The 16,548-nt window shown below is 44.4% G+C and overlaps 1 protein-coding gene across 5 annotated transcripts in view; it reads left to right on the forward strand.

Annotated features, from left to right (window-relative positions):
• Positions 1-16,298, forward strand: part of FYN (FYN proto-oncogene, Src family tyrosine kinase) — a 134,927-nt gene extending 118,629 nt beyond the window's left edge. For all 5 annotated transcript variants that reach the window (XM_080586880.1, XM_080586884.1, XM_080586882.1 and 2 more), the window contains 2 exons: positions 4,265-4,396; positions 13,413-16,298. In XM_080586880.1, coding sequence (XP_080443006.1) covers positions 4,265-4,396; positions 13,413-13,621 — 341 coding nt within the window. In that variant the 3' untranslated portion in view covers positions 13,622-16,298. The remainder of the gene's footprint in view (positions 1-4,264; positions 4,397-13,412) is intronic.
• Positions 16,299-16,548: the final 250 nt, after the last annotated feature.

A 16,548-nucleotide genomic window follows, 5' to 3' on the forward strand; every position in this document is an offset into this window, starting at 1 on the left:
TGGCAGGGCCTGCAGTAGCACTGCTCCGAGCACACATGAAACAATAAGGATCTTGTGCCTCCCGGGCAACTCAGAGCTATTCTGGGAGCTCTCCTACATGTTTGTAAACTCTCAGATCACTTTTGCCTCCGTAGTGCTTAGAAATATCTCCTTCCTGCCCGGCTTAGAAACAAGTGATGCTTCTTATTTTTGTTTCCTCGAAAAGAGCGGGGATTCTTTTCCCCGGCCCTTGTGTGGAGGCTCGGCTCCCAGCTCAGCAGCTCCTCAGAGCGCTCGTGCCGGCCACCGGCAGTACCACCGGCTACAGCAGCCGTGGCTTTGCCCTCGCTCTGTGCCCAGCGCGGATCAGGCAGGACGGACGGCTCCTGCTTCTCAGCAGCAACCCCCGGGGTCCCAGAGGGATGGCAGAGGTGCCATTTGCTCCGCAGCGAGGAGTGGGACCGGGTCAGCAGGAAGCTGAAGGAGACAAAGACACAGGGCAAAGGCCAGGGCTGCGTTTGGGCCTGCGGTTGTGCGCCTTGTTCCCTGCTTCCTGGGGAGGGATCAGCCTCCGTAGCCGGCCTCTGGCTCCTGACGTTTTGCCAGGCTTGTGAATTTCACGTTATTTCTCACAGCACAAAAAATGTAATTGCGCAGTCCCTCCCACACAGCACTTACCATCGCCTACCGAGGCTGACTCGTTTCCTGTTACATGCTTGCTTCAGCATTTCATTTCTACCTTTAGCGGCTTTCCCTTTTCACCCTCGGGAGCAATGCGGTGCTGAGCTGTGCCCTCCAGCTCTCACCCAGCGGTTCCCATGTTCCCGGCTCCTGGCACTGAGGGTGCTGGGCTTGGTTTTAAGGTACAAGAGGCAGCAGCTTCGTAGCATTTCTGGAAACACGGCCGTTATCAAGCCGGCAGTGGCTCTGGGGCATTAATCACAGAGGTTTCTGCTGTGTCGAGATTGAGATCTGACAGACAAAGCTCCGAGAGATTTTCGCTGGCCTCAGAAGAAACCGTGCGGAGAGCTGTGTGTCAAGGGCGCTCGGCTATCCCAGCCCCCTCTGCTCCTCCTCCTCCTCCTCACGCAGCCTGGCTGGGGTGGAGGAAGACTCAAAGCAGGGGCAGGGGCTGTTTTTCCCAGGGGAGCCCCCCTGGGTGGGAGGTGACCTCCCGGCTGCGAACACCGGGGCAGAGCAGGGCCCGGGCTCACAGAAATCCTCAGAGGCAGGAGGCAGGGCCACAACTCTGACCCAACATTGTACCAGGAGCTTTGGCTCGCCGCACAGTGCAGAAGCCCAAGAAAGGCTTTGCCTGTGCTGAAATGTTGCAAAAAAGGGATAGAGATAAAAGCCACAGATGAAGACCTCGCTTTCGGGCAAAGACAGGCTATCCTGATCTAGGAATGCAGCGTGAGATCGGTTTGTACAGACAGAATTACCGACTTGCTAGTTTGTAATAAAGCATGTTCCAGAAAAACAAAATAAAATAAAAAAGAGACGAATCCCCCCCAGCGATGCGTTCTGCCTTGACAGAAGCAGATAGATAGGCTGCCTTGTCAGCTGGGGTAATTTGGCTTATCAGATTTATTAAGATGCTTGTCAGTACTACACATTTTATCTGATGATCTGATGCAGTAATTTGTGTGCAGCACGGAGTCAGCTTGTTTAATAAGCTGCCGAGGCCTGGGCAGGGGGCTGCTCTTTCTAACCACCGTGCTGTGTGTGTGCAGAGGCTGCGTGTGAGCCAGGAGCTCTGCTGAGCAAGGGGAGCAGCGTCCGGCCTGCACGAGTGCTCTCCAGCAGCAGTGGGGAGGCTTCAGAGTGGTGCTCAGCGCCTTTTGGGGTTCTCTGGCCCTGCTGTGCCAGTTTGCCAACTCTCCCGGACCATCTCGCCTCCAGCATGCCTTGCAGGGCCAGAAAACCACGAGGCAGGGCTCTGCTAGCAGCCTCTCTGCCAACCTTCTCTTCCCCTCCTCTCCATCTATCCCTTCAAATTAGAGTTCAGGAAACACTGCGAAGAATGCAGAACATGTGATTTTTGTGTAAGTTGTTTTTGACAGAGTGTCACCTGCAGCAGGGGCAGTATGGCAATGTAGTGATGTCCTGTAATCAGAAAACCCACAGCACAGACTGTTAGTCTTCTCCAGCAGTGCTCCTCACGTTCTGGTGGGATTTATACTGCTCTAGCTCCTGGAAGAAGGATGCACTGGAGTTGTCCCCCCTTCTCACCTAGTTACCTTGCTTCCCATCTTCCCATGGTCCCTCAACACACCACGTATTCACCTCCTCATGCCCCACCAGCAGCAAATGTGGAAGGTAAAAATGCTGGGGGAGTTGACCCCAAAGGAGTCTGAAGAGATTTCTGTCCTCCAAAGATGACTTGTAGGCCAGTCACCGCCTTTCTATCTGACTGTCAAGAACAGAATCATTGAATGGCTTGAGGTCAGAAGGGACCTCTGAAGGTCCCTCATTTGGACCTCATTTGGTCCAAACGGGAAGCACAAGTGCCCATCTTCCCAGATAAAGACAACTGATCAAAAATAAATAAATAAATAAATAAATAAATAGATGTTGCATATAATGTGTGCAACAAATGAACAAGCAAACCCTCAGGCCTGGCCATCTCACACACCACCAGACACTAGGCTGCTGCAGAGACCTCAGACATCCCAGCCATGATGGATTTTAAAAGAATATGAAGTTCTGCAAATTTTGAGTCTTGTAAACCAAGATTGGTCCCATGAAGAAGTGTAAGCTGGGGAGACTGAGGCCAAAGCTGAGCACCTGAAATATAGCTCCTGCCTGCAGGCCAACTAATGGAAATGCAGAAGAGGCAGGCTCTTTTGAAAGTGAATAGACGTCCACAAATCCTTCAGCACCTTTGCAAATCTAACCACTTATGTGTTGATGCGTAACTAGCCTTAAGTTCCTAACTTCAGGCATTAGGGATTTGAAGCTCTGTCTTATGTCTTTTAATATAGCAGTACTTACTTAAGCATCTGCAATTTTTACTAGAAAAAAAAAAAAAGTATTTGTTTCTGAGTAATATTCTCTCCTAGGATCAATTACAAGTAGGGTAGGAAAAAATTTAGCACACCTCATGTTTTACTAAGTAAGGGGATGAGAATTGCCATGTCTGCTTTGTACTCTTGGTCCAACTTAGATTGCAGCATATAGCAGAAGATGCAAGGCATCAAGCACTGGATATGGCAGCAGAACAGCGCCTGCAGAGAACTGTAAACAGCACCATAACTTAACTCCCTGAGAGTGATTTGTCCACGTTACAATTTCCACACTCCTCCCGAAAGCTAAGGGAGCTTTTATGAGAGGATGGTGAGAAGTCAAAGTCAGTATGTTTCAAAATGTGAGTGTTTGTCACTTGGGATCCGCAATAAGCAACGCAACTCTTTTGCCTGTATGTTAATACAAGGCACCAGGGAAATGTCTGCATATTTTTTCATACATACTACAAGTTAATTATTACCACAAGACTTTTCTTTAAAGTCATACTGAAAATATTTTCCCTAAGAAAACAGTAAATGATTGGAAAAGCAAATAAATCAGAGTTTAAAGGCTTGTTATCGTACCATCCTTACCACAACTGGCTCCTGCAAGCTCTGTTGATGGATGAGCGCATTAGACTGCACATATTAAAGGCACACAGGCTTTTCAATGCCAGGAGCTTAAAGTACACTGTCAAGTTATAAATCACAGGGCAAAGTTGTGCCTTGACATCTTTGCACTCCAAGCAACTTGAATGGCAATCTTATTTTTAAATCCTTGCATGTTTCTAATGAAATATTAGGTTTGGTTTTAATTTACATTTTTACCATGTTTGCTTGTTTTGTGTTTTGCTCAGTTTGATCAGGGAATCTGAGAGGTACATTTCTAATAAATCTCACGCCTGTTCATATGTGCTAACTGTGTGTGACTCGCACATGTCACAGGGAAATGTTAATTTGAAACACTTCAGGAGAAAGAATTTGTATTACATTGAGCTTACTGGTTTTTAAACCTTTTTTGCATTATGAAACTTCAAATCCGAATTAAAACATCTTAACCCTCTCTTGGGATGTGGGGACAAACCCACTCCTTGCCTGCTAAGTCTTTCCTTCTGCCCTACACGTTCCACCCGTCTGTGAGCATCCTCCATGGACCTGTTTGCTAATACTTGTGTGCAGCTCCGTCAGCCTGCAAGTGCTGCAGAACAAAACAGCCACCTGCGAAGTGGTACTTTGATTCCATCTCTGTTCTGATTAAGATTTATTTCTTCCTTCGCTAGGTGCAAAGTTTCCCATTAAATGGACTGCGCCAGAAGCGGCACTGTATGGACGGTTCACAATAAAGTCGGACGTGTGGTCTTTTGGGATCCTACTGACAGAGCTGGTAACAAAAGGGAGAGTGCCATACCCAGGTAAGAAAATAGTCTGAGCCCTGCATCACCTGGGAAAGGAGTGGGAGTGAGCCATATGCTTTAATTGGAAAGTGTGTTTATTTTCATTGGGCTCAAAGGAGGACGGTTATCGTGCATAGGTTCTGCTTATGCTTGAAAGTGGTCCTGACTGAAAGACAGTATGTGATCATCACGATAAAAGTAACAAGAGGCAGAAAATCCAACATACTCATTTCTATTTTTTTAATTGTTTTCAATTCATTTACTTTGTAGCAAAATAATGAAAGCAAGGTAAAACAACTACATAATGGAGCAAATAGCTCTCCACAGTATTGCATTCACTTTAAAATACCAACAAGCTCCCAGAGTAGCATTACTGCATTTATTCTGTCAGTCTGGTTCTGTACAAGGTCTGATGACTGTCTGAGTGTCTGGTATTACCAAATCTCCTTCTTATAAACTGTTAGATTTCAATCCTTGCGTTAGACATGGATGGAAAGGAAAGAAAAAAAAAAGTGTAATGTGCAGGCCAGAGCTCACGGCAAGGTCAGAGAGGGGCCAGGTTCTCTGCATGGGGGAACCGGAGGCCCCGTAACTCTTTGTTGAAAGCCTGCCAAGTATCCCGTGGATTAAGATTTGTAGCCAGGGTGACTGGATCTGCCTGTGCAGAAAGAGCTTTACCTTCTGCTGCCGCCCCTGGAGACTGCAGGCATTCAGGTAAAGAGGAAAGGGGTGAGGAGAAAGCAGTGCATTGCATGGAAAAGGATTTAATCCCTTTATTTACCTATCACCACGGATACTAACAACAGGGCATCTAGCTGCATCTTTATTCTTTTGGGGTTTTAATTCCTCACCAGTAAACCTTGGCTGTGTACGCCAGAGCTGATTTAGTAGAAAGTGTCCTAAAGCAGTTTCACTCTCCCAGTCTGTGCTGTTATCGAGCAGGCAGAGCCACATATCAAATCCAGCAGGAAAAACATCAAGGTGGAGTCCAATTTATCCTGCTGTATCTCACGCCACTTCAGAAGGCTGAGCTCAGCAAAACTGAACTCCCAGAGCTTTTCCAGAAATTTCAGCTTTGCTAGTTCCTAGCGGCCAGCAGCCCCTATTTGGGAAGAGAACACGGGGACTGGAGGGGTTCTCATGATTGGAGGTGAATTTTGGCATGATTAGCAGGGAGCAGCTTAGCAAAGCTGTGACTGTGCCAGCAGTCACAGAGCTGAGGTAGCAGAAAGTGAGGGGGTGTGTTTCTGTGGGATGGGTGAATCCCTCTGCCCTGCACTTCCCCGTGTGGTTGAAGAAAGGGGGGTGTTGCCACCGCATGGAGCAGTTGTGTCAGTGGCAGGCACAAAGGTCTTCTTGCCCTGAGGATTACTGGGAGTGGCGTGGGGGAGCAGTGGTTTCCAGGAGGTTATTGAGGGCTAAATGAGCAGGCACGGACTGTGTGCAAAGGTTGAAGATAGAGAGAAGATGCGTAAGACATAGCTGATAGGGTGTTATTTCTATGGGATGGGCACAGATCCTGGCTGGGGTGCAGGAAGAGGATGCTCCCGGTCAGTACTAGCAGGCTTGCTCTGCCAGCCAGGGCAGAATTAAAGATTTGGGTTTTTTTGTTGAGCCCTACGTTTGTGGGGCAGCATTGCTCAGCGCGTAGCCTTTCGTCATGTGCATGAGCTCAAACAAATACACACAGAAAAAATACTCTTGGAGGCAAAAGTGTCCGTCTAAGCCCTGTGTTAACTCACAGGTTCGTAATTGAACCCTGTGTTGGCCAGGTCAGTAGAGGACATCTGCACTTCCCAAGTGTTTCTTTCCCTCCCTGTGGGAGAACGAGGCCACTGGACGTGCACTTAAGTGCTTGCAATATATAACTTCTTGTAGGATCCGTGACAGAAATCTCAGGCATGGTCTGTGTCCTGAAAATGTGGACAGTTTTATTAGATGGCAGTCTGAGCACATCAAAGACAGCTAGCGGCGTCTCTCCTCTTTCAGCACCATCCTGCCCCTTCATCCCTCACTGCATAAAGCCCTCACACACTGAGAGTCCTTCCGGCTCACGGCTCATTCTCCCCTAGCCACGCTAGGAAGTCATCAACGACTTCTTGCGTGTTACATAGCTCAGAGTCAGCAATTTACTGGATGGTCACGTACTTCCTTGGTTTTGCCCTGCCTGAGCTCTGCACCAGGGCTGTTCCTTCCTGCCAGGGCTTCCACCGCTGCTCAGCCAGGCCTTAACCATTCTCGTGATCACCTTCACTCCCCTCTCTGTCAGTTTTACCTAAGAGCAGGCTCTATTTCAAAGTGTTATTTCCAAAGCCTTTAGAGATTTCCATTAGGCCTCATTTTCCAGACCCTAAGTGGGGAGGCGTTTGTAGGCTGAGGCAATACTGGAGAGGAACTGGGGATTTCTCTTGAGGCTGCCTGTGCATGTGGGATGGAAAGAGGGCTCAGGTGAGAAAGTCCTCCTACGTCTCTGAGAAAAAAGGCTCTTTTCCCCAGCATAGAAAAGTTCATCCATCTCCAGCTTCATGCTGGGGAGAGGAGGGACATTCTGGAAGGACAAGGCTTCATGAATGTTGGTCCCTGACTGGGGCAGGGTTCAGACCCACCCATGGGACTTTTCCTGCCTTCGTGCCGTGGCTTGCATGAGGAGGAAGAGATGGAAGTTCAGCCACTCTGAGAGGCAGGACCGAGCCCTTCCCACACACATCACAGCAGACAGGCTGTAGATGAGAGAATGCAGTTCACTGCTGACCAACTTGGTGTGTGGATTTGCAAGCTCTGAACAAGGTCAGTTTTGAAACAAAAAAGGTCATGGAGCTGACACTCTGCTGTAATACCCTTTTTTTTTTTATAGTGGTGGGCACATTGTCTTGATGTTCCTGTGTTTAGCATGTAGCAGGCCAGGGAGAGCAGGGAAATGTCCTCAGACAAAGGAATCGCTCTCTTGCTTGACAATATCTTGGTGCATGGAGAGGTTATTTACATCTGCACCCTGGTTCTCTGGTGGTAACCGTGCCCATGGGGCACAGTAGGTGCCAAGGCCTTCTCCGAGGCCTCATGCCTTGGAGAACCAGGCATTGTTCTAAGTTTGCATAGAAGGAGGGAGAAACACCACAAGGACAGAAGGAGAAGGCAGGCAGTTTCTAGGAGGGGCACACACTGTGTATGGAGTTGGCATTCCTTGTCCCCCAGATTTCAACCAGATGGATGACCCCCTTTTGGAAGAAAAGCTGCAGCAGGGGCAGGACACAGGAACAGTAAAGATTTTGCTGGCAGAGGTGAAGATCAGGCTAGAGTTCACAATCAAGCCTTGCCCCCAGACATTATAGCTCCCACAAGCAAGACTGACTTTTTGACAGCTGCCCCCATCTCCATCCTTTGACCAAGCCTGTTTCTCTGTCAACAGACATAGCGCACTGCTGTCCAACAGCGCTTTCTCATTCTTTTCACAAGACAGCAGGTTGGAATAAGCAACGTTCACAGTCTTTCTGTGTGCTGAGGTTCTATTTTCACTATCACAGTGGGGAAATAAAAACTGGATATGGGCAGAAGAGGAGCCAAGTTTAAAAAATAATCTGCTTAGTCAACCTTTTTCAGGTTCTGTTTCTTTCCACTTTCACAAATGTCCCCTTGGATCTTAGTATCTTTTTAATGGAGGTTAAGAGTCAGAGGCTGCATTTCTCTAGCAGCAGTCAACATGTTTGTTTGTTTGTTTGTTTTATTAATACGTTGCCTCTTGGATAGACAAAATTCTCAGCTGCACTAAACAAGCACCTCTGAACTTGCCCCTTCTGCTTTCTACTGAACTTGTCACATGGAAAGCATTTGCATTTTATGGCCAGTGTGACAGCCACCACGATGTTATCCACATTGCTGCCTCCAGCCAGCTTGGTCTTCAAGTTTGGACTCCAAGTAGCTCTGCAGTCCCTGTTCAGCCTCCTCATCACTGTGGGAGGCTGGGGCCAGAAGGCTGGGACCGAGTACACGTCAGTGACCCAGCACGTGTGGGTACCATCGTCGTGGATGGTAGCTAATGACTTGAGAGAGATGCGTACTCAGCACATAGCACAGGTAGGCTCAGGTGGGTTTCTCTGTAAGCAGGAAAGCTCAGTTCACAAATGCTACAGCTCAAAGTTGCAACTCTTATACCACACAAATTACAAATACCTTATTTATATTTTAAATACCTTTAAATACCTTATTTGAAATTACAACAAAAAAAAGATTTTGATAGCTTTGTTTTGTGGGTGTTACGCAGGTAATAAGTACTTAGGGATTTTCAGGCCTTAATTTCTAAATAAAGTGGCATGACTTCCAGATGTTTAAAAATTTTTACTACTTTTGCACTGGAATAATTAAGTTTGTATTATTCTCTGTAAAAAACATCGTTATGCTTCAAAGGTTGTCTTCCTTTGGGAACAGCTTTCCCATTCCCTTTACCGTACTATTTTTCTAGTGTATGTCATGGTCCCCCTTCCTAAGCCCCCCATCCCTCTCGTCTCACCTGTAGCTTTTCTTTGGGGCTGCCCCCAGAGTTTAGGAATTCTGTGTCTAGAACAAACTAAACAAAACCCACAAATCAACCTCTCTCTGTTTTACCTCTCTGAGAGTGCCAGTGTGATCCAGTCCCTATGGACAACAGCACCATTTTACCTTCTCATCTGCACTAGAGAAGTGCAAACCTGTCCAGGTCTGAGGAACCTGTGAACATGAGCAGAGGCACAACTCTGGATTCTTGGAGAACCTGAAAGACAGCATATCAGGGAACAGGCAGCAGCTGAGCTGTTGTTTAAGGAGTCCTACTTTAAGCATTTGTGTCTGTATTAGTGTTTGGTCATTGGTCTGAAATCATGCAGTGGGGGTTGAAGGAGCATAATTCTCAGTCCAACACAAGAAAATAAGAATAAAGTGTCTTAAAACCATCACTGTCCTCAGTGGACTTCACGTTGCCCAAAGTAATCTATATAACATAAGCTTTGGGTGTGGGGATGCTGCCTAGTTCCAGCAATCTTGTTTCCTGCCCTCTGGAACAGCAGCGTTGCCCAGGTCTGTGCTATTTGCACATCTGCTGTGTTCTGTCTAACCAAGCTCCAGGGTTTTTTTTTTTAGCCACAACTGGAAATTTTACATCCCCTTTTATGTCACCATAACTCTTACTATTGCAGCTTTTCTAGGAAGATTCAAGCAGCATTGCGTTTTTGTCCCCCGTCTGTATGAGCAGGAGATTTTTATTGTATTGAGCTTTAAAGATGCCATATCATGGGGCACCCTAGGACTATTGCAAGTTTCACTAATAAAGCTAGATGGTGGGAACTTATTTCATTTTCGATTTTCTCGGGGACTGAGTAGCTAATGAAAAACCCGTCTTTTGGAAATTGGATGTTTACTTTTGGGTTCAAATGCTAATTCTAGAAACGTTATGAGCACAAACTGATTTTCAAGCAGGTGAAATAGCTGTAGTCAACAGAAGAACATTGCTGAGTAGTTTATTCCACAGACTTAGGGCTTTTTTAAATAAACTTTTAAGGTATCTAGAAGCGTATTGCAATCAGAATTTCATTTATTATTTACTAAAAGAGTTGAAACTCTCGGGTATTCATTAGAAGAGAAGAGTTGTACAGGCTGTTCAAATATTCTCTCTGTGGTGTTAGAAGTACAGATACAACAGGCTCCTGCTATCAAAAGAGAAACACTAAAACCTGTAGGATAAGATAAGCAAATCCAGATAATAGGTTTGTAAACATAAATAGGCCATTAAGAAGTAAAAAGCATACCTGAAACATTGCTATTTTTATAAGTCTAAGTAATCATACAAACAAGATTAATATATATATATATATATTTGAATCTCCCTTTTAAAATTAGTAGCACACATCAAAACCAACAGAATTTCTTTGGCAAAAGGATTCTGCAACCCTTGCTGGACACATGAATTCCACCAAGGAATGTGAGGATTGCTCGATTTAGTTTCATATCTGGGCTTTACTGGGAGGGAGGGGAAAGGACAAAGGCAGAGAAGGGCATTTTCCTGGATTATATTGTGATGAGCAAAACCTGGGACAGAAATGACTGTGACTCCAGGCAGCAAAGTCTCTTTTATGTTCTTTTCTCTATCTTTTTAAAAGAAAAGGGAAGGGAAGAGCTGTTTGTGTTTTTATTCCCCACGCACCCCTCCTCAGGGTTTTCCTTCCAGCACAAAGTTTGTTATCAAGTTTCAGTGTGCGCTTGCAGCACCGAGTAATACATTGGATAAAAATACCAAGCATTTGATATCTTAGAGTAACAAATCAGTTGGGAAGGAGCTTTCCTGCTGCTGTTGATTCCATCCGTGTTGTACTTAAAGGGGTACTGCCAAAATAAAACCGAAGAATTCAGTTTGTTTGGGGGTTAGGTATACGCAGTAGATGAGTTACTGGTAACTCTTATTTGCATAGCCTTTACTGTGTAAGGGAAGCAAAGCAAAGAAGAACTTCTTAGCCCAAAAAAATAAGGTAATTCAACTGATTCAAAGACAAGGGTGTGAAAAAACAGTGCGTAAAACAGTGCATTTTTTGTTCAAAACACAATTTAAAAGAAAAAAACTAATAGTAAGAACACAACATGAGCAAAATGCTATTTTTTCTTGTAGCATCTCAAAAACAACAAGGCACCAGAAGGTTTGGGTTGTTGCTGCCTTTGGGATGGCGATGACTCACAGACCACTAGTATTCTTTTTCAATTTAACGAAAAAAGTAGAATACGTTTGAAAATGTTCTAGCTGAATAACGAGGAACATCCAGAAGTTTGTTCTGCGTGTGGCGAGCCTTTCTCGTTTGTTGTGAGCCCGTGTGACCTAACAGCATCAGTTTGAACTTGATAGGCCAGGAGAACATTAACTCCACACAGAGTCTGATCTCTGCAGAGCACCATTATTGCTCTGTTTCCATCACGCTGTAGAGCTCTAACCATTATGTCCCATACAAAGTGTTGGTTCCTCCTCATAGACACCTCACACCAAAAATAGCAGGTGATAAATTAACCCAAGAAACCAGTGCCAAAGGGCTGTTCTGCAGGGCATGGAATACTGTAAACCTGTAATCTAACCTTTCTTTTTGCAATTATTGCTAAAGGAGATAGTAAAGAGAGGCTCATAGGAGGATGAGGCAGTTTTCTGGGGAGGTTCCTCCATGCACAGCAGGCGGCATAGGAAACAGCATGTCAGTACTGGTTTGGAAATCTAAGGTGATGCAGTAGGCTAACCAGAACTGTGAGTCGGCCAGAACGTGACCAAACGAGAGACTAAACACTCGTGGGGCAGCCCGTGAGAAGCTGGGAAAGGGAAGACAAGCAGCTTGTATTTGACATAGTAGGCAACGAGGAGCAAGTGGCAAGGCCGTGGAAGGGATGGTTACAGCAAGAGGCTAGGAAAATGATCCTTACAGAGACATTGCAAATGGATTATCAGCAGGAGGAAATTGCCCTGTCAAGATAAGAGGAAAAGTTGTATTGTAATCAGAACATGAGATGAGAATCTAGATGTGGGTCGTCAGGAAAGGCTGTATCTTGCAGTTTCTTCTTTCAAAACATCTCTAAGAATTAAAAACAACCGGGATGTGAGGACACAGAGTAAAGACTGGGCCCAAGGATACTGCTGAATTACCAGCCTAAATGCCACTCAGCGTAAGGATACTGCACCCACCAGTCAAGGTGCAGAGTAGACAAGTGAATCTGTAATGAAACAGGTGGTTGAATCATTTCTCACAAGTAACTTCAGCTAAAATATGGAGTGGAAGGAAGAGGTCCCCTGAGCCCTGAACATGGGATCATCATGGGAGCACCGTGAAGGAACTGGGTGGCAGGATGGCGTCCTGGAAGCCAGGGGGAAGAGCAGCCAGCAGAAAGAGCAACACCAATGCACTTATTTCTAGATTTGGTCACGGAGAAACTTCAGTGGCCCTCCTGGTTTTCCTGCAGCGCTGCTTGGCAGGGCCCACCAGGCCTGGGCAGTGAAATCTGCAGATGTTTTTCAGCAAGGGACTGGGGCATGAGTTGGCAACTGGCAAGCGTAAAGCTTGTAGTCAACGTGTGTGCTTTCTCTGAAATATTTCCGCATGCCTGTGGTGCCAGTGTTACCCTTGGTACCATTAAAAAGCCGACGGAATGAATGGAAGAGAGATATATAATGGAAGAGATATATGGAATGGAAGAGATATATAAAGCTGAGGTTGACTGCGATTAATGTACGGTGAAGAACACTGTACGGTGAATTGTAACGTGTAATGTAAAAACAGCAGAGGAAACAAGAGTTGAAGGGGTTACATAGAGAAAACAAGATAGCAAAGGGCCTGGCTTACCTCTTAAACAGGGACATGCATGATAGTATTTCTTTCTTTACTTAGAGAGAACCATGGTTCTGCCGTGGAGCTGTTTGGCTTGGCATTTGTCTCGTCTTCTGACCAGCTTTGTTCTGTTCTGGGGCGGGATGGAGCAATACAATAAGCTAGAAGCAATACAGCACAGATCATTAGCAGTAGCAAGCTTCTGAACTGACGTGGAATTAACGCTGCTGGATGTGCCTGGTAGCCTAAAGCAGCAGAGTCTGTCATCTTTCTTAGCCTCTGCAGCACAACCTCACAAAGCCCTTAAAAAGGGGACATACTTGGACTGTTTCAAAAATTAATCTTAATTTCTAGAATTTTGAATGGTATTTCTCATAAAGCACCCATTTCACATAAAATATTTCATGGCCACTGTTGCTGGGGAGGGAAGGTGCCAAGTCCTACCCATTTTGAGTAAGCCAAGAGGGTAACCATGGGAGCAGCATTTTAGTCATCACTGGATTTTAAAACCCTCTACAGAAAAAGAAGGTAATCCAGGTTACTTTGCAGGAGATGGAGAGCTGAAACAGGACATGGCGGTGGTTTGGTTTTCTTCTCCTCTTAACTGAAAGAAATAAGGATGGTTGAGAAACTCGTATGTGTTGTAGAAACATAACTCGGATATTTGGGTTAATTTTCTGGTAATTCAGTAGTGTGGGTCTGTCTGTCCTTAACAGGCATGAATAACCGTGAAGTCTTGGAGCAAGTAGAACGCGGTTATCGGATGCCGTGTCCTCAGGACTGTCCCATCTCCTTGCACGAGCTTATGATCCACTGCTGGAAAAAAGACCCAGAGGAGCGTCCAACTTTCGAATACTTGCAGGGTTTCCTCGAAGACTACTTCACTGCAACAGAACCCCAGTACCAGCCCGGCGACAACCTGTAAATCCCTGGTCTCCACACACTGTCAAGAATTGCCAGGTGTTCCTCAGCCCTGCCCCGCCTGCCCTTCAGCTTCCAACCCCGTGATCGGCTTCCTAAGAGTGCAGCAGCATCTTCCAGCACCGCCGTGCACAGGAGGGGCTGAAGCTGGGAACTTCCGCAGCCCTCGCCTATGACCACTTGTCCTAATAATCTGAATGTCCTGGATGAAAAGGAGAAAAACACTTGTTTTTTCTTAATCAAAGACTCCAAAACTGCATTGTATTGATGTTATGTAAACTGCAAAACCTCCGTTCATTGTAAATAGTAACTCAGTGCCAATAACTGATCCTAGTGCTTTCCTTTTTTTAAAACGCAAAACCTATGTGATTTTAACTAGTCTTCTCCTGATTCAACTAAAAGTATTATTTTCCAGAAGTGGCCTCTTTGTCTAAAACATTTTTTTTCATGTTTTAACAAAAAAAAATAAAAAAAAAAATCAGGACAGGTGTTTGGTTTTTTGCTTTTTTTATATATAAAATATATATAATATATATACATACCTGTACATACAGTATATGGGTGCTATTGCAGAGGAAACTCATTTTGAATGGAATGAATCCTGCTGCAGCAGTACCCAGAAAGTGATAATTTTACTGCAGACATGAAAACACTGGTGGGATTCTGAAAGCCAGTGATCTAATTTTTGGCTTTTGCCAAGCATGATTTTTTTAAATTGGATTGCACTTTTTGTTTATGACTATGTACCTGTAGATGGTTGTAACTTTGCTCTTTCAGGAATCATGTGCTGTATTTACAGTAATGTTTCCAATGTTTGACAAGTGTGTGATGATTTGTTCTTGAAATTAAAATGAACATATTTAAAGCAAGAAAACTACACCATCACCGTTTGAACTGGAAAATTGAAACTGCAAGGACTTCTTGTATCCAAACATGTATACTGAAATGTTTCAAAAAGATTTATTAAACCGTGTAACCACATTCAGATGGTCTTCAGATCATAGCATTTTAGCCATGTCCACCTGCTAAACTGTTGGTCACGCAACTAGGATTTTTCTGTTTTATGTGTAACATTTTTCCATTGTAAAATAAGTGTGTTAAATGTCCTGTACTGCTAATGAAAGTACTTTCTCTGTGTCTGCAAGTTCTCCAGTGGAATTACTATGCACTTCTTTACATTTCATGGGGGATGCACAGAACAAAGTATTACCTTTTCAGTTGTCTGTACCAGCCTTGAATTACTTACGTTTAACCAAAAAAAAGTTCCTTTCTATTTCTATTGAGTTTTTAATACTGAGTTGCAAATTTTAAAGTCTTAATTACATTTTGTTATGGTTTATTTGCAAGTTTACATTTTAAAACTGTTTAACTTTCTTAATTTAGTAATTAAAAAAAAAAAAAGAGCATTTTACATTTGGATAGTTGTTCTTTTGTTTAAATTGTGGAGGTAACGGTGGAGATGAAATAAAAACTTTTCAAGAAGGGGTGTCATGCCATTTGGGGTATCATATTTAATGGGAGTATGCAGATGTATGGGTCATCATTTTCTGAATTATGAAGTAATATTATTTTAGGCAGCTGGAGTTCAACTTTAAGGAATATGGTTGAATTCATGGCTAGCCTCTCACCTCCCTGTTCTGCAGAGCAGTTTATTCTTTAATAGGTCTTTTGCTTTTCATGTGAATACCTTTACAAGTGTTGCAGGAGAAAATTTCTATGCCTTGTATTGTTGTTATTGCTTTAAAATATTGCAGCCATGTAAGACTTCATGACGGTTGAAACCTTTTTTTTTTTTTAATTATTTAATAATTAGGTTGTGAATTCATCGTCTGGATAGTCACACATTTTCTAAAGGGAACCTTTTTCAGTTTCTGAAATCTAACACAATAATGAATTGGGATTCAGAAAAGAAGTTGTCGTCATTGTTTTAATACTTTCTATACAAAGCATCAACTGAAGATCCTCTTGCAGAGGAGTGTTCCACACTTAGCCTTTCTCAAGGTGTGAATTTATACAGCCACGTTGCTCAATACCAGATTTCCGTGACAAATTGGTTAACATTTTCCGTGTAGAGTCTGTAAGTAATGTTATGTACATGCTGTGTTCAATGTTTCTGTACCTGTAGCTGTGGGACACCGAAGAGGCCATAATTCTTGTGGGGCTTTTTTAAAACCAGTCTTAACACTTACAAGGTGAGTTGTGGTCCTCTTTTTTTCCCACAGCTACCCCCCTGCCTTAAAACATCATCCACTGAGCTGAGCACTCGGTAGTAGCTCAGCTGGCTGGTGAAGCCAAAATGTACCGTACTCAGACAAGTGCTTGGCGGCAAAGTGTGGTCACGCTGCCGAGGTCCTTAGCAGTCGGGATGAGGCTAAAACATTTGGGGTTTTGCCTGTGTTTCTCTTTGGAAGTAAGACTTGGACAGGGAGTCGTCAGGATTTTATGGCCTTTCTTTCTGATTCTCGGGTTTGCTGTTCGTGTATCACATTCGGTCTGTGAGTACGTCGGTCTCTGCCGCATCTCTGCCTGCAGCTGGCTTGTGTGCAGACTGGTGCCACTGCTGAGTGGCAAATGCAGACCACTTCTCATCGGTAGCTCTTCTGCTTCTTTTTCTTAATGTCGGGAGTTTTGTTGTTTGGGGTTTTTAATCTCTCAAATAAAAACATCAGCAAAAATTTAAACAAGGTTGTTAGCATTTTTGCTGTAAGTTAGTATAAAAACTTTTCTTAGGCACTGTGTATACAGCACACATAGCTGGGTGGTGACTGTAAAAGTAGAACTATCAGATTAAAAATATCCTCTCTAATAGTTTTTTTATTAATGTAAGGCTAAATAAATCACAACCAGAGAAAAACAATTGGCCGAAAGCTCCCCACACCAACCCACCTCACTCCTAACCAATCTTTGGTGTGACAGCGAAGTCCCAGAAGA

The sequence above is a fragment of the Anser brachyrhynchus genome (assembly GCF_964034855.1).
Source record: "Anser brachyrhynchus genome assembly, chromosome: 3".
NCBI classification, from domain to species: Eukaryota; Metazoa; Chordata; class Aves; order Anseriformes; family Anatidae; genus Anser; species Anser brachyrhynchus.